A 22,065-nucleotide genomic window follows, 5' to 3' on the forward strand; every position below is an offset into this window, starting at 1 on the left:
GATATTACCGCCACCTATAGATCAGTTTTCAGTACTGCTTTGGTTTACAATCTAGTTTAAATTTCAGATATGTGAGTTTAAAAATCGATTAACACCACCAGTGGATGCATGAAATTATAACTACTATTATTAATTTATCAACCATTTTTAATCTTTTATGTTACTTTGCAATACACGAGATGGTGTTGGTTGTTCAGCCAATTCAGCATTGAAACAAACGTCCGAAATAAAACGCACTCAATGCTTTACATTTTTATTTGTATGGCTTAGAATTCTATTTGCAAGGGTGAGACAAATCAATTGCAAACTAAGACCTGAGTTTATGACATCCCACTTATATTGTACATCAAAGAGCAAAAAGCATGTTCCACAATACTTTTTACACTTTCAAAACAAAAAGGAACAACCAAAAATCAAAGTCAGAAAAATACAACATTTAAAGTCTATTATTTTTAAATAGACATGAAGACCAGTATATAAACGAGTAACATGACTCAAAGACCCACATACTATTACAAGATGAACAACAGATTAGGAACATTACAGCCAGACGTATACACAACGATAAATCCTCGTGCAAATGTAACAAATATTTGCAGATAGAACTTTTGGAGAAGCAAACATTTTAGGAGCATCTTTGGGCAACTGATGAATACACACAAGCAATTACACGTATCATTATCTTTAACTGACCCTCCACTAAAACGCAAGACAGTTTTACTTTCTCAGGGGTCACTTTGAAACACTCAAAACTTTGCAACGATAATTCCAATCAATTTCTGTAATGCAAGTCTTTGCAGGGAAACCGTCTGTATTCAATCCACAGTTGGATAAAAGGGCAAGAAGAGAGACTGAATGCACTGCACGTATTCATCCACACACGTACACAAACTAGCCCTCTTATTTGGACATTTTCTCATTTTCTCCTCCTCCTGGCCTAGATCACATTCTCAAAGAGTTGCATGGATCTCATCATGATTTCATCCTGTGAGGAGAAACATTATAAATGACCACTGTTGAGTGATGTAATCCAATAGTGAACATCAATATATATGTACCAGCCAAACACAAAATGCCATAACTGGGCCTTGACATGACATATTTATTATTTGGGTAGTAGTACGCACGATGTAGGACTGTACTGCATTTTTACATAATGCTACATCTGTGAACGTCAATTCAACTGAACTTGTGTGTAAAGGTATGATTTTGGTGATTCAAGACACCAAATTTCAGTGTGGCTACAAAAGAAAAGAAAATTCCAACTGAGAAAAGACATACCTCCTGGCAGGCTATTACAAACTCCTCCAAAGTTACCACTCCATCTCTGTTTTTGTCCATTTTCTGTGGCAACAAAAAAACATAACATGGGTCAGCAAATATAAGTACCGTAATTTTCGGACTATAAATCGCGTTATTTTTCATAGTTTGGGCGGGGGGGCGACTTATACTCAGGAGCGACTTATATATGTTTTTTTTCACAAATTTTTACTTGATCATTAACACATCACTTACTTACAAGTATAGTTGACCACTTCACATGTTATTTTTAGTATAGTTGATCACTTCACATGCTTTGATATCTTTATCTTGAACATATTCAAAACATGAAATATAGAGAGAAAAAATCGCATAAAGTAATTAATAGGGGTGTAAATCGCGGGTTTTGTCACGATACGATATCATATCGATACACAGAACTACGATACGATATTTGCCGATATCTTAAAGCCTGCTGCGATTCATTCACGATATATCACGATATAGCTCTACGATCGCTATATATATTTTTTTAAATAAAAAATATAGAACAATATCCTGATTTATAACAATTCATACGCAAAATCAACAAGGTACTGCAAACTCTTTATTTAGGAAATTACAAGAGTATTGTAGTATATACAAAGTGCTTATTTTAACACTGAACTTTGATGTCGTGTTTTTTCTTTAAATGTGCGGCGAGATTTGTGGTCCCTGAATATTTGATCATTGCATGGCAGGATTTACAAACTGTTCGTGTCTTGTCCGTTGAGCCATCTTTTCTTTGGAATCCAAAGTGCTTCCGAACGAATGACTTGAAGCCTAAAGGGGAGCAGATTTCCTCGTCTTTTTGGACACTAGCCATAGCACCAGCCCAGGAGCCGCGTACTAGTTGTCGACTCCCCTTTCACGTGCCTGCTCTGCTCACAACACAACAACGCCGCGCACTGCTCCCTGCTCCCGGAAAGAGGAAGCAAGCAACAATGAACTGGATTTCAAAATAAAGTCGCGTCTAATGTCCAAGGTCAAACACGGCGATATAAATCGATGTTTACGTTTAGCATCGATGACAATAAATCGTAGAGCATTATATCGATTAATCGATGTGTATCGATGAATCGTTACACCCCTAGTAATTAACACTTTAAAGCGCCATGTCCTCTGTCACCAGGATGACATAAAGGACGAGAAATTCGATCGATGGATTTAATGATTTGGAGTGACACAAATGGTTTGATAATATTGTTGTTTATGTGATAGTTATTTAAAACATAGTTTATATATCGTTGTATGGGCCTGTGGAATAATTTGAACTGTGGCGCGGCACACGGCATTGTTGACAAAGGACGATCGATGGATTTAATGAATTGGAGTGACACAGATGGTTTTATAAACATGTTATTTATGTAATAGTTTTTTTTTAAATAACTTAATGTTACGTCAGGCTCCTCGTTTGTGTTTGTCACGTTAGCATACCGTATCGTTTGGCCTGTTGTTGCTCGTTCATGTCTGTTCTTGGTGTTGGACTTTGTCGAATAAATTGCCCCCCAAAATGCGACTTGTACTCCGGAGCGACTTATATATGTTTTTTTTTTCATTTTTTTGGCCATTTTATGGCTGGTGGGATTTATACTCCGGAGCGACTTATAGTCCGAAAATTACGGTAAGCTAGACCAGCCTATATGGACTCTTCTCATAGCAAACACTGAACTTACCTGAAAGAAAGCATCCACATGCTGCTGTGCCACATCTCCCTTCAGTGCAGGGTGAGTGTACCTGCCCATCATGTCATAGATGGCCTTCACAATCTCTGTCATCTCCTACAAGAAAAGATGATGCACAAATGGACTCAACGACAGAACAGAAATCATTCATGTAGATTCTCGACAACAAAGTTGTACAATGCTCACCTCCCTATTTATGTATCCATCTCTGTTAATGTCATAAAGGTGAAATGTCCATTCAAGTTTTTCCCTCAAGGTTCCCCTCAGCAGGATAGACAAGCCCATTACAAAGTCCTGACAGAAAAAGGTCAAAGTGTCACTGCACATGTGGCAGCCAAATCATTATGTACCTCATGCAATTAATTGCACTTCTTTTGCAGCTTTTACCTTAAATTTAATGGAGCCATTGTTAGTCGTGTCAAATGCATTAAAAAGGTAATGTGCGTACATACTTGCATCTGTAATACAAGAAACAACAAAATATGTGAGATCTGCTTTAAAGCACATGACTCAATAATTTACCTCCATGGGGAAAGAATTGTGCATAAATGTGTTTAAACGTCTCCTCATTTACGACTCCACTTGGACATTCCTGCAGAAAAGGAGAAAGACAACTGCTTAAAAGACATTTGGAAACCATATGAATGTGAGATGTGATTTACATTCTTGAAACCACGATAGAGAATCTGGAGCTCCTGCTTGCAGAAGTTAGTTTGGGATTCCAGTTGTTCGAGAGCCTCCGGCCTATGACACACTGTTGTCATCTCGAGGTCATCATCTGTTTTATCTACAGAGAATAAAAAATACATTTAATGCAATCCAAGATTAACTTGCCGTGTTGTGCTTGAAAGAATTTGTAGAACCATGAAAATTGCGATACATTGTGCAGATATGACTCAGCAAACACATTCAATCTGTTTTGTCTGCAGAGTAAGACGCTTGTTGAGGAATTTAATACCCTACCTAGAAAATATATTCACGGTAATAAATGTGTCTGGTACTGTTGAGCATATTTAACTGTTGAGAAATTATTAATTTTAATAATAATATTAATATTTAGGCGGCTCGGTGGAGCACTGGGTAGAACGTCCGCCTCGCAGTTAGGAGGGTGCGGGTTCGATTCCACCTCCGGCCCTCCCTGTGTGGACTTTGCATGTTCTCCCTGGGCCTGCGTGGGTTTTCTCCGGGCACTCCGGTTTCCTCCCACATCCCAAAAACATGCTTGGTAGGCCGATTGAAGGCTCCAAATCGTCCCTAGGTGTGAGTGCGAGTGCAAATGGTTGTTTGTCTCTGTGTTCCCTGCGATTGGCTGGCAACCGGTTCAGGGTGTCCCCCGCCTCCTGCCCGATGACAGCTGGGATAGGCTCCAGCACTCCCGCAACCCCCGTGGGGACTAAGCGGTTCAGAAAATGGATGGATGGATATTAGTATTTAATATTATTAACGATAATTTAATTAATTAATTAATTACATAATAATATTACTATTTATTTAATATTATGTTAATATTACCAACATACTTCCCTCGTGATCACGCAACCGTGTGATATTAAAAAAAACCTGAGAATTGGAATTGGCAGGTGTCGATTAGATGAGGGTGAGGAGTGTGAGGAAAACATAGCAGCTTGAAGGTTATGTGACAAACGCGGTACTGATGTCACAATCATGATGAGTTATTTTCTGTCAAACTGCCTGGAGGATAACTCATCTTGAAATAACTTTCTTTGCCCAAAACAAATAAAAGAATTTAAAAAAGCGATGATAACCAGCATTTGTGGAAATAGTCCGACCATAAGATTGTGCTTGGAGGAAAGTGATGGAGATAATGAGAGATGTGTCAGGTGGTGATAAAGGCCCAGAGGAAACGTCATAATTTGTGAATGACACTTGCAAATAGTCTTGCACTGTTTACACAAACAATATTAGCGAGTGTTTGCCCGAGTGCTGCTTTCTCCCGTTGTTTACATGGTTGGATTCAGTAAGCAGGTGGTGGACCATCCATTCCTTGAGAAATGATTCCTGATTTAGGCCACAGTGCAGCGTTGCCAATTCAATAACAATCCTATGTACGACATGTCCAATATATCCAATTCTGTCCTTGCAAGAATGGCGTCACATATTCGTTGTTAGAACTGCACTGCTTTAATACTGATGATCAAGTTGATCAAGTAGTCAACACGTGTCCCGTGTCAAGTGACCACTTTGTAACAGATAACTGCATGAGAAGCATTCCATCTTTCCAGTGTAAACAAATTGCCGACATATGTCAGACTCTAATCACGCAGGTTGCCGGTGTGCATCTTTACAATGTCGATCTGGTCTACTACTACAATTGTATCATTCATCCTAACACAATGTTGTTCACTCTTCAACCGGGTCTCCATGACAACAAGCTTCTCGTGCATGAGGTTGTGGAAAGAGGTATGATATGTGAGCTGGGTGTTAATTCACATGCAACGCTTGTTTCTCTCTTCCGCACGTACACGTGCGGGCGGCACATGTATCATTAAAGAGTCAGGGTCCGTGATTTTGCTCGGTGCTTATCTTCAAGGACAGCCTACTTGATGGTACACTGTAATCTCTCCATCATAAACACGTCGTATGAGATATGACTGGATACAGTGCCATCAAGTGCGGTTCAAATTGAAACGTCCCATCATCTATTGATTCTATTCTTTTCATTTATTTCATTTATTAGCATGTCTACTATTTAAATGCATTTGTTTGATTGTCATCATATAAATCTACAAAACACACTATAAATCTACAAAACACACTTGCTGTTTTTTTTTCAGTCCTCCACATGTGTGAATTGTCATTACTCTGTTCACTAAGCACATGTTGCACTTGTGCGGCAAAAAACACGAGCAATACTTCCATAAATGTCCCCGTTCATTATTTTTTCTCTCATCTTCACATACCTCTTGTCGGTCTTCTCTGCTTGGTTTGCATGGTCAAAGTTCCCACCACTGCACCCATGTTGTCGCCGTGTCTAACCAGCCTGACCAAACAGCCCAGATTGTAGTAGTGTTCTTATTTCTTTGTTGTTGTTGTTTTTTTCCCCCTCCGCGATGGCAGTCCGGGGGTCCCTCGTTGTCTCCTTTCACAGCTGCAGATCTTGGATGGGATTTCCTCTCGCAGCTTTCACTGAAAGTCGACTCTCCTCCAAGTGACGATTCTCTTGGATTTCTGAGCTCATCTTCAAACACACGCATGAGCTGCTCCTGCCTCTTCGCTGCCACTCCCTCTTTTCTGTGTCTCCCTCCACTCATCTGTCCCCCCTCTTTCCATTTTGCTCCCTCTTCATGTTGTTGTGGCGTATTGCTATACTGATGCAGTGCTCACTAATAACACCAATGGCAGCAGGTGAAGGACAGGTGAAGCTGACACATATTTGCGTGGATAGGTCATCATAGACTCTCTTGCTATCTGTGCAAAAGAATGAGTGCAGACACCGTCAGCTTGTTAATTTTGTATCAAATAATTTCATTTATGCTATTCTATTACTATTATACTAACTCACTATTCCTTTTACTATGTGTCAGTGAATGACAGCTTTGAAAATCCTCAATTTTTGTTCCATTTTTCTTCTTCAATGCAGTTCCATTTCTTGAAAAGTGTTTCAGTGTTGAGACATAATTATTTGAGGACGTCAAAACACAAAGTGAAGCCACTGTGGGGTTCTGTTAGTGCTAGTGGTTGTGCTGAAGGCCCCCAGCAGTAGAAAGCAGACCCAGGAACCATATCCACCATGATTGCATGACATTGTTTTTTGCTCCGGAGGGAAATCAAGTTCTATATTCAGAAGACTATCACAGACCTGTGCAATTCCCTTGACAGATTTTTTTTTTGCCATCTCCAACCCTGCCTGCACAGGGATGTGCCAAGTTTGCTGCACTGCAGTCTATAACATCATTATCTTTTCATTAGCTTCTCAACACCTCATGAGCTGCAACACAGCACCAACACACAGACAACCTCGTCATCCCAAGCCTTCTTCAGAAGCACTAAGTATATTAGGCAGGATTGTACGCAAGGATCAGGACAAGCAGATCAAGACTGCATACAGTATCAACTGATGTAATAAAAAATCATTTTTAGTGACATATGAGAAGTGATTCATGGCTGCACCACAAGCTCTTAAGGGACACAACAGGAAAAATGCTAAATTTGACATTTACAACTCGATTATGGCCAGGAAAAAAGCCATCTAAAAAAATAGTCATTATATTGGTGGTTTAATTTGCACCAGGGATTTATCACGTTAGCCAAAGTGCAACGTCTACCCTGATGCACCTCAAACGGGGTTTAAATGCACCGCAACTGCCGCAAAAGAATAACAAGCTTACCCCTCTTGTTATTTTTTTTATATTTCTCACTGAAACGTGCACGCGATTAGAGCACCCATTAAACATTCAATCTCGGCCTCTGTTTCATCACCTTAGTGCGTGGCTTCGTGTACCACGAGACAGTCAACATACAGTACAGCTAAGTCAAAGTGTAGGTGTCTTTCATGAATCATCAATTATGTACACTGTTTTCCAGGGAATATCAAAACTGTACCTTTACATTTTGAAAAGTCCCAATTTTACTTTAACTCTACCTACTCGTGGAAATCCGTATGAGTCAACTTGCCTATGAAATGTGAATTTTAAATGTTTTTTTTCCCTCACAAGATATGACTTTCGTAAATGATTCATAGTAATTGTAAATCGATGACAGGAGTAAAAATGACAGAAACTAATTAACACCAAAATAAATATTTAAAGTATGTAAAGTATGTTGTTGTCATGGATATGATTGATTGACTATTTATTGATCCCCAGGGGTGGGGAAATTCAGGCCCCAGCAGTATCCACACCACAGAGTGGGTATACAAAAGACACACAGATGGCATGAGCGCAACTCAATAGGCTCTCATAAGGCTGTCACACAACGGCACCACAAAGAAAGTCAGAAAGTGCACAAGATAAAAGCCATCAAAGCTAAACGACAAAGGCAAAAAAGTAACAGCGGCCAACCAGCACCCCTCAACACAAGAGAACACCCCAAAACACACAAAATAGCCTCCACGGGGTACACTCACCCGTCAAGGCAGTAGAGTCATCCTATACACAATCTAATAAGAGCACTTTATAAAGACAACGATGCTCGTATTGCACCTTTTTTTTTTTAAACTTTTTTGTAAGATACCATAAATACTGGAAATATGACGTAAATGCCAGTATCACTGCTGACTACAAATAACATGGCCAACCAAAGAAATGTTTTCTATGTACTGTACAAGATGTGACGTGTGACCGTGTGGTGGCAGCAGAGCACCAAATTACCCTAGAATGTGCAGCTAAAGCTCCATTGCAAATGTTTCCCCCCTTTTTACTCCACTGCACAACTACAAAATAAAAATGACCATTGGAAAGCAGTATGCCTCATTCCAGTGTGAAGATTGACCTTAAGTGGATGAGCAACAGTAAGATCACATGCAACAAACCCATATGAACATTTTACCGAGTGTTACAAAGAATGCTCAAGAGTGAAAAGGGCAAGATAAAAATAAAGCTCAACGATGGCGGTTACATAAATGTAGGCAGAGAGGTGATGTAAAAAATTAAAAGCTGCGAGGCACTACGGCTCCACTTCACTGTCTTCACAACCAGAGCCAGAAACCAGTGTTTTTACTATGTGTAAAAACACAAGCCAGCGTACAAAATTATATTTTTGCCATATAAATAGCATGTTTACATATAAATATAATGTAGTGAATGCAATACTTAGAAACCTTCAATGCAGTCCACTTCCAAACAAAGAAACCTTGAGAAAGGGGTATAAAATGGAAATGAGCTTTTCAGGGTCATGAAGTATATCAGTGGGACATTCTTCCGCAGCTCAGCTCTTTTTAGTCGTGAATGTTTAAATGATGAAGATGAATATGGATGCTGCTGCATTTTCAAGTGGAGCATTTGAAAGGTGACTGGGCTGAGTTTCATGGTTCACGTCACTACGTGTTCAGTATGTAGAAGGGCCCAAGGGGGGGAAATAAAAAAAAGCATGAAATCAACTCCATGTGTGGGAGATGAGTCTTTACATTCTACAGCTCGCCTGACATGGTTGCGTGCGTGAAGTTAAATATGTGTAGGCAGTGTATTCGAATTTTCCTTCATGCATATTCTAACAGAAACTCAGAGGCTTGCAGAAAAAGATGAGCATGGTTGAATTGTTCTAAGATGCTTAACATAGAACAGGAGCACAGGAAACTAATACACACACAGCTATTGAAAGTGATCTGTAATAAGTACGTCATCAAGTTTAGAGATACTTTTTAAGGGTGACACTGTGTCCAGATGTAAAGAGTGAAGTACCTTTTGCGAGGCTTCCTGAAAGCAATCTGTGAACAGATTGGATTAATTTGAGCACCCCCTGTCGACAGCGGGCTGTACAGCCAGTCATCTTCGTATAGCAGCACAAAGAGACAGACTTGGGAATTGTCTGGTAAAGATCCGATTCTTCCACTGGACCTCAAAAAGGATTTGGGCTGGAGCAGTCTTTTTAGGAGATAATAGTTCAGGGGGCGTGCTTGAGAGAAATCCACCTCAGTAGTTACAGTACACTGCAAAGTGGTTGTGGAAAGCCATCATTGTCGTTTGAAGTTTGAGGGAAAAAAAGAACCAAATGCTCTTTCTTTGCAAATTCAACGACACTTGCATTCATGCAGCGTTTTCCTCTTGAAGTTCCATCTATAAAATCTACTGTGCCCCCCCCCAAAAAAATCGCTCTGAAGAAATCATGAAAAATGTCTTGCAACTTTAAACTCCCGGTATCTTATTAGAGAGAGATAAAAAAAATACAGTTCTTCTCTCTGAAGAAAAAAAAAAAATCTACTCACAGTGTTGTAGTCGTATCAGCAGCTGTTTTCTCTCTCTGGGAATGGTCGATTCTCTCCAGGCTACTTGAACTGTAGTGTGGGGCTCGAAAGAGGCTGGATGAAGGTCTGTGGTTTATCTCTCCTCTGGTGCATGTAACAGAGTCGGACTTGAGAGTGCCAACAGCACTTAACAACAACGCACCCTCCTCTTCTTTTATATCTGAGCTCCCTCCTCTCTCTATTTGGTCATGGCTGATCTCTAAGGTTTGATTTTATGATATTAAGTCATTTGTGCGAGGTCATTTTCTCTCATGCATTTCATATTTTCTTGTGTCAAACATGCACATTTAATTATTGCCACCTTGTTGGCCACATTGTGTCTTCATTATATGAGGAATTGTGCTTTTGCAACCAAAATAGCTGAAGAGATTTTTTTTTTCTCTTTCTCACCTCCTACGTAAATACACCTACACTGTAAGTGGTTGCATAATGTGTGAATGCATTTCGCCATAATAACACCATTTGAACTGCATAAGTACAAAGTAACAGGTGCTATTCAATTTAATTTTTTTGTTAGAAATATCCATCCATCCATTTTCTGTACCGCTTAGTCCCCACGGGGGTCGCGGGCGTGCTGGAGCCTATCCTAGCCGTCATCGGGCAGTAGGCGGGGGACACCCTGAACCGGTTGCCAGCCAGTCGCAGGGCACACAGAGACAAACAACCATACGCACTCGCACTCACACCTAGGGAGAATTTGGAGTGCTCAATCGGCCTACCCGGAGTGCCCGGAGAAACCCCACGCGGGCCCGGGGAGAACATGCAAACTCCACACAGGGAGGGCTGGAGGTGGAATCGAACCCGTACCCTCGTAACTGTGAGGCGGACGTGCTACCCAGTGCTCCACCGAGCCGCCTTTTTTAGAAATAATATTGACAATTTCTTTTACTTAGAAATAATTTTGTTGACAATTTATATTCCTTTTGGTCTTTGTCCATTGTCCATTCGAACTGAATAAGTACAAACTAACAGAGGTGCTATGCAATTTCATTTTTTTTTTTTTTTAGATATAATATTGACAATTTCTTTTCCTTAAAAATAATCTTGTTGACAGAATTTATATTCCTTTTGGTCTTTGTCCATTGTCCATTTGAACTGCATAAGTACAAACTAACAGGTGTTTTAAAATGTTTTGCTGAAGCATCATTCAAATGTGGAAGAGACAAATAACATCTTTTACTCAGGGTTACACTCTTTTACTGCCATCTAGCGGACAAATATGAACAAATAGGGATGATTCAGTTACTAAACGTGGTGGTGAATAAATCATTAAATTTCTATCTACTTGTGATCTTCAGTTCACCCTTTTACTCATTGGATCTCTGTGAAGTCAAGCACTTGAATACTGTAGAAACTGGATGTCCTCTCGGTTTGGGTCTTTGAAGTTGAAGCTTTAATAACTTTCATTTACAGTTACAGGTAGTACAACATTGACTCCTCGCTCGTTCTGTTTAACTATAACTCTCCCGCTCTCTGTGTCACGCCCTCTCACTTCCTCCGTGTCTTAAAGGGGTAGTGTCTAATTATCACGACACTACATCTCTCCTTTTCTTTTAAATGAAATGTCTTTCCTTAGTTTCAGCTTACTTACCCTGACAGAATGTACAATTGAAATAAAGTGGTTTCCAAAATACAGTCATGTAAAATTGTGATTCCGTATTATACTATGAATTCAAAATCAGATATACAAACACTTTAACAAATAACTAAGCTTAACATCTCTGAGCAGTACTGAACACACATTACTCTTGTGTCGATAACAAACATAACGGTGGCGAGAATTTGTCAGTGTCTCATCACTCTATGTAGCCTTTGCTATATCTCAGTGATGAGTCTTTGAGGCGGTCGTCTGTTTACCCTCACAGGGCGTCGCCTCCTGGTTCCAAGGTTAACGTGTTCAGGATCACCTGCTTGTCCATTAACACTGTCGTCATCACAGTTATCACCGTCTCGTGTTGTGAATGGGACTTCCGGTCTGTGCTTCAAGAGTTTGAAGTGCGATCTATGTCTTGTGAGTCTGTGGTCCTGTCTCTGTGCAGTGACCATCGTTCCGTTCACTGCGATGACTTTGTAGGGGTTTGGGTTGAAGGGCGTCACAAGTTTTCCCGTCTTCCTCTGTTGTATTAGGACAACATCACCCTCCTTGAGCACAGAGTGTGATGCGTTCCTCCTTTCGTCCGCATACTTCTTCATTTTGTCCTTCCTCAATCCATCTGTCCGACGGAGATCATCATCACTGGGGGGACGAGAGATGGACGGCAGCTTTATACTTATGGGCCGACCATAGAACACCTCAGCCGGAGGCCGGTTGGTGGTATGATGAGGTGTCGCACTGTAGTTCCTGAGGAACTTGTATAGCTCTTGTTTCCACGGCTTGCCTTCCAGCGTAGCTGTGTGGATCGCTTTGGTCAGAGTCCTGTTGAATCTTTCAACTGCAGCGTCGGCCTGTGGCCAGTAGGGGGTTACCTTCCTGTGGTGGAATCCAAGGTATCTTGCAAAGTCCGAAAAAGCCTTGCTCGAGAATGGGGGCCCATTACCGCTTCTCACCACTTTTGGGATTCCCACTGTCGAAAAGATTTTGTCCATGACAGGGATGAGTCTGCATGCCGATGTAGATGGCATAATCTCCACAAAGGGAAACCTCGAACACTCATCCATGAGGACTAACAGGTAGTCACCTGAAGGAAAGGGGCCACAGAAGTCCACTGCAACATCCTCCCAAGGCCCCTGTTGGAGTTCAGACATTCGCAGCGGTTGATGCACAGTCTTGGGTACTGCATGTGTAGCAATGACGGAGACATGCATTCCAGTGTCCACGTCATCTGTGATACTGGGCGTGTGAAGTGTTTGTGGATGGCGTGACACGTAGTCTGCCGAGTTTGATCTTCCAGGTTTGTGAACAATTTTGAGCTTGTAAGGTTGCACCTGTATGAGACCTAGTTTAGTTGCAGTGTCATGGCCCAGCAGCGAGCCGTGGTCTCCATCAACAACGTAGAATGCTGCCTGAGCTGTTCTCCCATTGGCAGAGACTGTTGTGGTGACCTTACCACGAAGGGAAAGGGGAACGTTTGTACCATAAGGGTATATCCTTTTGCTTGACTGCTCCAGTTTGAGTTTCGTTTTCAACTCGCCGTAGGCTCTTCGATCCAGGAGATTAGCTGAGGCTCCCGAATCAACAAGAACATCAATGCATTCACCAGCTACCATGACTGACCTCACTGGCGGTTTTCTCCCCTCCGCAGCTCTAGTGACAAAGATGTACTCATCATCCGTGCTCGAGTCATCAGCCGCGAGATGACTGATGGGAGCGGTGTCAGCACCGTCAGCAACAATAGTTTTGATTTGTCTGCGCCTGTTAGGCCACGACATCTCTTGTGCGCTCTGTGTCGGTTCCATTTTCCGTCCATGTTGACGGTGTTTCACCTTCATGCCAGGGCCGGAGAGACAGCAGCGGGCGAAGTGGTTGAATTTTCCACATGTCCGACACTGTAGACCTTTCGCTGGACATGCTGCCTGACCACCCTGATGAGGAAACGCACCTCCACAATTCCTACATTTCATCCCTGGCTGATCTCTACGGTCCATGTTTTCCATACGGTGTCCTGAGGTGGTCCATCCTCTGCGTCTTGAATTGAGCATGGCTGCAACATGTCCAGTATCTCGATTGTTTTCAATGCCAGACGCCTGAAGTTCCGATGTCTCGAAAGCTCGGGCCAGATCCAATAGACCTTTCAGAGTCATGTCCGGGTCTCTCAGTGCCCTTCTCCTGAGACGTGATGATGTGCAGCAGAGTATTATCTGAGACTTAATTTCCTTGTCTACATTAGTGAATTCACAATTCTGAGATAGCTGTCTCAGTCTGGTGTGAAAAGCATCAACAGTTTCACCTGGGTTTTGTTTCGATTGTCTAAACACGTAGATTTCATATTCTACATTATGACTTGGACTGAAATATTCGGTGAGTAGTTGTACTGCCTTATCAAAATCACCTGGTTGGCCTCTTTCAGGAAAAGTCTCAAAGATATCCTGCACTTGTTCCCCAGCGTAGTACAGAAGCATAGCCTTTTTTCTTGTTTTATCAGTTATGGCAGCCGCCGTGAGAAATGTCTCAAATCTCCTCATCCACTTCGTCCATTTCAGGGAAAGGGAAGCCGGCTCTGCATGTACATCAAAAAGGGGAAATGCGGGTAAACCAGCCACACCAGCCATCGTTACAATAGGTTTTGTTCGACAGCGTTTTCTTTTCCTTTCCACAGGAATACCACTGTCCACGTGTGTGTGTAGCCGTTGCTAGCCCCGATCCAGCAGGCAAACCGTTGTGAGCGGTAGAAACTCCGTCGCGGGGATCCGTTCACGTCAGTCGCGCAATATCCTCGTCGCCATTGTAGAAACTGGATGTCCTCTCGGTTTGGGTCTTTGAAGTTGAAGCTTTAATAACTTTCATTTACAGTTACAGGTAGTACAACATTGACTCCTCGCTCGTTCTGTTTAACTATAACTCTCCCGCTCTCTGTGTCACGCCCTCTCACTTCCTCCGTGTCTTAAAGGGGTAGTGTCTAATTATCACGACACTACAAATACCACACAGGAAAACAACTTGTTAGCCACTCATTAACTTTCACCGACAGGGTCCAGAAGAGATCAAACTTTGAACTGCTCATGTCTCCAAGTAGACTGCTTTGCTAGTATTCAAGTTATTCATCTCTGTTTGTTAAACCGTGTCATGAGACACTTGGGAATGGCTTAGTCCATTCGAGAGGGTTGATCTTTTGTACACTTTCAGTTTTCTGCGTGATGATCCCCTGCAGAATAGCAGCTCTGCATAGGCCTTTCTAAAGTCCCTATTCAAAGCGGGATATAGGATGGGATTCAGGACGGAGTTGAAGTAGCCCAGCCACAGCAGTACCGAGTGAAGTGTAGTCGGGGGGTTCATCTGTTCTTTGATTCCTGTTCGGGTGAAGAAGGTGAAGTAGGGGAACCAGCAGATGACAAAGGCCCCAAGCACAGCAGCAAGTGTTATGGTAGCTTTGTGCTCTTTTGCTATGGCAGCCGTTGATGGCATGCGGGCGAAAGAGGGCGTGGCTGCACGGATTCGTTGGACCTGAGGAATCAATCAATCAATTAGACTTTAATTTCAACTATGTGTGATTGAAATTGTGCTCTCTTCCTTTTTTTCCAGAAGTGCATACAGCTGCCTATCAGACCTGTGCATGGGAAAATCACTGCTAATGTAGCGGATTTGAGTCATCATTGATCTTATATTGTCACATTGATATTATCAATGCTATAAATTAACAAGAGATGAATTACATCATGAATTCAACTTTCTGATTTCAGGCCACCGGGAAATAAAAAGTCCAACCAACCTGTTTAGATACTCACCTGTTGGCGTGCCACTCTGAATATGCAGAGGTACATTGCACACATAACCATCAGAGGAAGGTAAAATGAGCACATGACATACAAAATAATGTAGTTGTTATTCCATTCAAATTGGCAATAGTGTCCCTCCTTGTGGTCTTGCCCCATGGGCCAGTCCAAGTGCTGCACTCTGTAGTCCGCTGTATTCCATCCCAAGTGAATGGGCACAAAAGACACAGCCAGCGACAAGGCCCAGATGGCCATGATGGCGAAGGTCACCCTCGGAGGTGTGATTCTCGACGAGTAACTGAGGGGTGCTGAGATGGCGAGATATCGGTCCACGCTGATAGCCAACAAGCTCAGGATGGAGGCAGCGCACAGCATGACATCCAACGAGACATAGATGTTACACATGGTGCCTCCGAGGGGCCACTTGCCACTGCGTAACTCCAGAGTGGCGGAAAAGGGCAGCACCAGCAGGCCCAACAGGAGATCTGTCACCGCCAGTGACACCACAAAGCAGTTAGCGATGCGCCACAGTCGGCGGCTGAGGCCCACGGCCAAGCATACCAGTACGTTCCCACTAATGGTTAAGATGATGAATGACACCAGAATAAGCCAATGGAGAGCAGTAGAAATCATGATGTTCTCCTGTGCTGAGTCACTGATACAATGCTGAAGGCTAGCCCTTGTGTATGAAGGTCACAGAATGAGAAAAAATATCTTCCCAAGTACTTGTGTTTTTTTCTTTTCCCGGCTGGGACTCTCTGAGGTCAACAAGTCCCTGATGAAGAAAAAAAAAACATTATCATCATGCTGACAACAAAATGTGCCAGTAACTGATTGTGCATAATATGCCAGAGCAGAATTATTGGTGCTATCAATTACAGCAAGTCGTCCAGGTCCTGAGAAGCAGAGTAGCCCCAGGCCCAACTATACTTTTTCAAGCCAACGTACAGGCATGATATGATGGCTATCAGAAACAGCAAACTTGTTGTTTGTATACTCATTGAGGATGCAAATCAGATTCCTAGTGATTTTTTTTTGTAAGAGCTCCAACACCTTTGCTTAAGCATGGGCTGTTCTATGCATAAAAAACAGTAACCGTAAAACATCCAGGCAAAGCCAAGGAGTAAAATAAAAATACTCGAGCTGTTTAAGGACATCATGATTCACCCCCTGCCCATCCTACCAAAAAGAAATTGTCAGTGCAATGCCATGCTTATAAAATAACTCCTTTTGGAAGCTTGAATGTCATCCTGATCTTGTCGGAGCCAAAAACACAATAGCTGGACTGAAAATGAATTAAATTGTAAATTAGTTAATTAATTTGTTTTAATTAAATTAGGGTTGGGAATCCACAATTTCCTACCATATTTGTGTTTACTGTAACAATCAATAACATACTTAATTTAGCCTCATTCTCCTCATCCAAATCCACAAAAAGGGATGCCTCACCTCATTTTGTTCTGAAAATTTCTTCCCAGATCATAAAAAATATCTGATGCCAGCCAAACACAGTGGAGGATCCCTCTCTCGCTTTCCCCCTCGCTTTTGGTCTACTTCTGATCCTCACTCTCACCCGCGATGTTTTTGTTTTACTCAGACAGCAGTCAGCCAAAAAGGCACCTTCCGCCCATCTCTGGTGTACTTAGTCATAGTTTGGGATTAATCAGTCACTATTGTATCAAGCTTGAAAGAAAAAAGTAATTTTATGATTACTTTAGTAAAAATAATACCCATGATTTGTTTTATGCATTGTTATTTTTGTTGAACTTGAGTTCAGTGTTTTGGTTTTAAGCATTTTGAAACAAGGTATGTGTTTCTCAACTCCAAGTGCTTGTGGTTTTAAAAACACATTTTAATAATCAGGGATAATATGAAATGGATAATATTTAAACAATAGTATGACTAACTTAAAGTTTGTAGTTTGAAGTCTTCCTCCCAGCCCAGTTTTGGACATGCGACATGCAAGATGTATTCAAGTTACATCTTGACTAAACTCGATTGTTGTAATGGATAATGAATGATTGAAATGTGTTTTGAAAAGAACACAAGCATGCATGTGATGTTGACCTTCTGTCCAAAATGAAGCCCCACTAAAGGAACCCAGGAAAAAGGAACTCACATGTGAAAACATAATTTTGTTTGTTGCATTAACATTATTTTACTTATTGTTCAAGGTACGTGAAAAGTATTTTTTGCTTCCAGGTTCTCCGCCAATTTCTTCCATTGCATCTCAAGTGACTACACCACGTGCTGGACATGAGCCAGTACTGAATGGGTGTCACATCTATCATGAGGAATCTGCAGGATTTTTTCCCATCTCCCAAATTCGGCTAAAAGGTCCCCATTGCACGTGTTGACTTGTAGTGCATTGAATGGTAGTTTGGATGGATGACTAACAACACAACGCAGCTATGCAAACCTCATAATCAATACTCAGTCCAATTTATTTTAATACCAGCTTGCCAAATATTGGGATTAGTTGAAACTAAACCCTCTTGTGTATGCATGCTGCTGTTATTGACGCTTCATTATTAAAGTTACTTATCATGATGATTATTAATTTTGTTGTGGCTGCAAACTATAGCTGATTATAAGCCAACAACAGCAATTAAAGGAGCCTTCGAGCTGTGTTGGCTGTCAGTCATCCCCTGACGTGTTGTTGAGAGAGACGTGACTGAGCCTGAGGTGATGTTTGAGACTAACAAGCTAATTCTCGGCCTTTCAAGGATGCTGGCCTGAGTTGCTTGATGTTTTAGCTGCACTTCAGCATCTAAGTGGTCTTGTGTCAGCAATTGTGCCTTTATTATCGCAGCTAAATAAAACGTGATATAATATGAAGGGCACATTTTTTTTATTTCAATTTTTTTTTATTTTAAAAGTGAAATACATGCATTATATTGATGAACTACATAAAGCAAAATATTGTTATTTTATTTAAAAAAATATTTGTGGTGATATCTCATGGATATGCAATGAAAACTTGTCATTGTCTCAAGAAATTTGAATATTACAGAAGAAAAAAAATCTCAAGATTTTTTATATCGAAATTGGGAAGGAATTGCTTTTGCAACATACGTATAAGGGCTTAATCATTCAATTTATAATCATGAATTTTACTTTTTTAAATTGAGCCGTGGAAATAAATTAACTTTCCTATGATATGTGCATACACCATACAATATATATATATTTTTTGTTACGATAACAACTGCAGGATGCAACAACAGAAACTCAACCTCAAAAATTAAAAGGAAAGAACAAAGTATATCTGTAATTGTATTATTCATACGATTCATTCCAACAACATTAGGCAAGTTTCAAATCTACTTAACAGGCCCACGGCAAGCACTTTCTCAGTCTGAAAATTCCACGATCGTGGCTCTTTTTTGTGGCTTGTCAAATCACATTTTCATCCCACAGAAGCTGATCTCTCACATCTCCAGTGGATTACCGAGCCTCCAAAGAGCCCCCCTCCCCACCCAGAGGACACTTGACCATCGGAGGAGGAGTGACAGTAAACCCCGTGCCCTTCTTTGCCTCCCTCCATTCTTTGTCGTCCTCAGGGAACACTGCCACTGAGTCTCTACGTCAACATGACTCATTAGTCGCGTTGGCCAATCAAACCGGTCTAGACATAACAGAGGAATCATAATGGGTGCATGATTCTTTCACTCTTCAGTGAAAAAGATGAAAGTTCTGTAAATTTGTTGTCCATTACCAAACCGTTTGGATTTGGATTCCTAAACTTGCTGCTATTTCCTGGGCAGCCATTTTAATAGAATTTTGTAGAGCTTTTTGCTTTTCTTCTTTGACTTCTTCAAATTCTTCACAGCTTTTCTGAGCAGATTGAAGTTCAGTGCACAAGATTGGGAAACATGGGCAGCTTTATTTCTCCTTGTTGAGTGTAGATTAAGAACCTCCAAGAACCTCCTTTCCTGCTGTCTGAAGTCATACTCCACACTGAATAGACAAATATTAAACAAAAACATTAGACACAATTCAACAACTTGACATTATGTAATAAATATGATTCGTGAAAAAAATAGCTACCTCTGTCCCCATCTTTTGCCGCTAATTAAATATGTGTAAGAAACCACCGTTTATCATGTACTACTCAAATGACCGCCCCACCCCCTTTAAGGAGGCCATTAAAACACTTCAACACATAATTTTAAGGTCAAGAGAAGAAGACGGCCTCTTCATCTTCATCATCCGCAGCATTAAGGTGTCTCAGGCTTTGCTTTGCAAAGCACCAGTCTTTTTTTTTTGTGTTTAAAGAGATCAGAAGAATTTCAGATTTCCGAGCCTTTCTGAACTTCCTTTCCACAAACAGAATAGCTGGCTCAGGGGATGACAAATTTTCATTCTATTGCCTCCACCTGATGCAATGTTTCATCCTGACGGTGTAATTATGAACAGAATCTATTTATATTGGGCATCGATTATATTTTCAAAAGTATCCCATTTGGATGAATCTCATTTGTTGCATTAAAGAGCAACCCTAGTCAGGAAAAAAAAATCAAAAACATCACCAACCTGTAAACAATACAAGCCGTGTTTTGGCAGGTGGAACAGTTTTTGAGGTCCTGTCCCGTTTTGTAGCATTGTCGACTGTAAAAAAAACATAAAACACAGATCTATTTAGGCCAACATTTTAAACACTGTGTGGTAAGAAGCGCTGATGTCAGCAATTTAAAAATGCTAAAACACACATTCTGCCAGATGTATAATCAACTCTAGTCTAAAACATGACCTCAGACAGTCGCAGCATATTAATACTCCATTCTGGATGAGAGTGATTGACAGAGACACATTGCTGGAAGCCCATTTAAGCTTTGTTATGTCCTCGTTACATAATAAAAAATAATTTGAAAATCTACTGTATGCAAATGTTACTGAAGTTGCCTTATCATGTGTGCTATTGTATTACCCAGTGGAAGGATTGTGTCCGGCCTCCAGGTCATGGATGATGTTCAGCAGAGTAGTGATTCTGTCCTTGTTGGCTGCCAGACTGGCCTCCACACTTTCAAGCTTATGCTGTATGCTTGCTGATTTACAGCACTGAGGGGAAGAATGCAGAAACAGGGTAGCTGCTTCACGAGGGTGGCAATGGGCCAGGATCAGGTCCGCTGTGTCCTGCTTGGAGCCAAATTTTGCATCTCGGCTGACTATTGCCTCAGCCTCACTGGACCCGAGGCGTCGGAGGGATGCCCAATTGCAAGGCGTACAAAATTCTCCCTCACTGCAGCATTGGGCTGGTGCAATTAGAGACAAATTTGGGCTTTGGAGAGATTGTTGAAACGGTGCAGCTTTATTGGACTCGAGCCACTGCATGCGCTCGAGATCATAATGTACATTTCTGTTTGCCAGTGTTGAGATAATGGGCTTTCCTTTTGCAGTGACAGAGGTTGTTGGATAATTTGGACGCGTCTGTTTATCTGCATTAGAGTCAGCCGTACTGTTTGCATGCATGGGTGACATGCTCAAGGCAAACTTTTCTGTATTTGAATCCATCTGCTGTTGCTGCTGGGCTGCTGGGCATGTAGCACACTGTCCCTCGTGATCTACTACCGTGCTTCCTTGATATTGTTCACCCGCTTGTTGTTTTGCGTTCATGCGACCCTGCAGACAAGAACCGTTTGACTTAATTGGACAAATGCTATTTTGAAGAGTTGTGTCTTGCGATGGAACGGAATATTCTTTTGACACATTACACAGTATATCGTTGATTAGATCGCCACGCAATAGCTTTTGGTTACTACGCAATTCACTAGTCTTGCTTGAATTGTTGGTTCTGTTTGGAATGGTTTGTGTCACATTTGACACAAAACCGTTTTTGGGCACTTTTGACAGCAGTGCAGTCGGAGTTATGTGTCTCTGATTTGGAACAACAGATTCGTAAGTGGGTTCAGATGTGATGTCGCTTTGTGTTTGGCAAGGCCTGAATTTGTTAGCAGAGGGAAATGTATGAGGATTAATTGATTTGTTGTGTTCGTGTGACACATCGCTTGTTTTAAGTAAGGAATTAAAGGACACGCTCGCGTTCTTTTGGGTTAGTTTTAAAGTGGATGAAGGGTGAATATTTGAAGAGGTCCTCGGGGCTGTGTTTCTGTACAAAGCATAATTAGTAGCTGTGGAGATGGGAGCTGACATCCCCAATTTAGAATCAAGGATTGCGCAAGATGCATTTAGAGATGTTGTGTTTCCGCAATGTGTTAATTCAGAATGTGAGGACACTGGACGTTTCGGGGCATCTAATGGTTTAGGATCATGCTTGTCACTTGAATTTGTATTTTCTTTGAAATTAACACTATGTTTGACAACAATATTGCTGCACGAACTTAATTTTTCTTGCAGTGTCTCAACTACATCAAGTGAATTGGATTTCAAGGGCTCTGATAATCTGCTGGAATATTTATGTGATAGTGAGTCATTTTTTGTTTTTATTTGTTGTGCTGAATGCGTCGAGTTCTGTGTTCCGTGGTGCAGAAACACTGTGTGGCTCGGTGTAGGTTTTGCGGACATGAGTGCATTATTCAATGTTTGGACGGTTTCGGGGAGGCTAGCTGATGCGTTTCCTTTGCATGTTGTGTACAAATGAGATGGAGTGTTTTCTTGCGGGGCATGTACAGATACACAAACTTTTTGCAGGGCCTTAGGTTGGTATTTAAAAGGAGTCTGTGGGTGTGGGGAGTTTGATTTAGTAGCTGTGGCCATAAGAGGAGTCGATGGGAGACTTCCCGTTTTTTGGGGAATTTCATTGTCGAGAGGCATATTTGTTAAAGTGTC

The 22,065-nt window shown here is 41.4% G+C and overlaps 3 protein-coding genes across 5 annotated transcripts; all 3 read right to left on the bottom strand.

The window, feature by feature from the left end:
* Positions 1–273: 273 nt before the first annotated feature.
* kcnip1b (Kv channel interacting protein 1 b) lies at positions 274–10,018 on the bottom strand. Of its 3 annotated transcripts, XM_061299538.1 has the most exons (9): positions 9,344–10,018; positions 7,254–7,266; positions 3,647–3,791; positions 3,507–3,576; positions 3,372–3,442; positions 3,171–3,278; positions 2,976–3,080; positions 1,282–1,344; positions 274–985 (listed from the first exon to the last, which is right to left on the bottom strand). In XM_061299538.1, the coding sequence occupies exons 1-9, from the start codon at positions 9,429–9,431 to the stop codon at positions 938–940; spliced, it is 711 nt and encodes a 236-aa protein (XP_061155522.1). In that variant the 5' UTR covers positions 9,432–10,018; the 3' UTR covers positions 274–937. The 3 variants fall into 3 exon arrangements, with proteins under 3 accessions (XP_061155522.1, XP_061155521.1, XP_061155520.1); XM_061299537.1 differs by lacking the exon at positions 7,254–7,266 and having other exon boundaries at positions 3,647–3,771; positions 9,868–10,018; XM_061299536.1 differs by lacking the exons at positions 7,254–7,266; positions 9,344–10,018 and adding an exon at positions 5,906–6,160 and having other exon boundaries at positions 3,647–3,771.
* Positions 10,019–14,617: 4,599 nt separating this feature from the next.
* hrh2b (histamine receptor H2b) lies at positions 14,618–15,909 on the bottom strand. The gene is made up of 2 exons (XM_061300248.1): positions 15,289–15,909; positions 14,618–15,007 (listed from the first exon to the last, which is right to left on the bottom strand). Exons 1-2 carry the CDS (start codon positions 15,907–15,909, stop codon positions 14,618–14,620), a joined length of 1,011 nt encoding a protein of 336 aa, XP_061156232.1.
* A 2,324-nt stretch (positions 15,910–18,233) lies between these two features.
* Positions 18,234–21,789, bottom strand: LOC133168530 (uncharacterized). Its single transcript, XM_061300144.1, has 3 exons — positions 20,207–21,789; positions 19,813–19,887; positions 18,234–19,236 (listed from the first exon to the last, which is right to left on the bottom strand). The coding sequence occupies exons 1-3, from the start codon at positions 21,427–21,429 to the stop codon at positions 19,029–19,031; spliced, it is 1,506 nt and encodes a 501-aa protein (XP_061156128.1). The 5' UTR covers positions 21,430–21,789; the 3' UTR covers positions 18,234–19,028.
* Positions 21,790–22,065: the final 276 nt, after the last annotated feature.

The sequence above is a fragment of the Syngnathus typhle genome, linkage group LG15 (genome assembly GCF_033458585.1).
Source record: "Syngnathus typhle isolate RoL2023-S1 ecotype Sweden linkage group LG15, RoL_Styp_1.0, whole genome shotgun sequence".
NCBI lineage: Eukaryota > Metazoa > Chordata > Actinopteri > Syngnathiformes > Syngnathidae > Syngnathus > Syngnathus typhle.

Excerpts from the sequence above, each read along its gene's own strand:
- kcnip1b (XM_061299538.1), bottom strand. The coding sequence starts at position 9,431 with ATGACTGGCTGTACAGCCCGCTGTCGACAGGGGGTGCTCAAATTAATC. Across the intron at positions 3,577-3,646 it reads TCTATCGTGGTTTCAAGAAT|GAATGTCCAAGTGGAGTCGT; the intron begins GTAAATCACATC and ends CCTTTTCTGCAG. Across the intron at positions 986-1,281 it reads TTGTAATAGCCTGCCAGGAG|GATGAAATCATGATGAGATC; the intron begins GTATGTCTTTTC and ends TTCTCCTCACAG.
- hrh2b (XM_061300248.1), bottom strand. The coding sequence starts at position 15,909 with ATGATTTCTACTGCTCTCCATTGGCTTATTCTGGTGTCATTCATCATC. Across the intron at positions 15,008-15,288 it reads TCAGAGTGGCACGCCAACAG|GTCCAACGAATCCGTGCAGC; the intron begins GTGAGTATCTAA and ends TTGATTCCTCAG.
- LOC133168530 (XM_061300144.1), bottom strand. The coding sequence starts at position 21,429 with ATGTCAGCTCCCATCTCCACAGCTACTAATTATGCTTTGTACAGAAAC. Across the intron at positions 19,888-20,206 it reads GGACACAATCCTTCCACTGG|TCGACAATGCTACAAAACGG; the intron begins GTAATACAATAG and ends TTTTTTTTACAG. Across the intron at positions 19,237-19,812 it reads ACGGCTTGTATTGTTTACAG|TGTGGAGTATGACTTCAGAC; the intron begins GTTGGTGATGTT and ends TTGTCTATTCAG.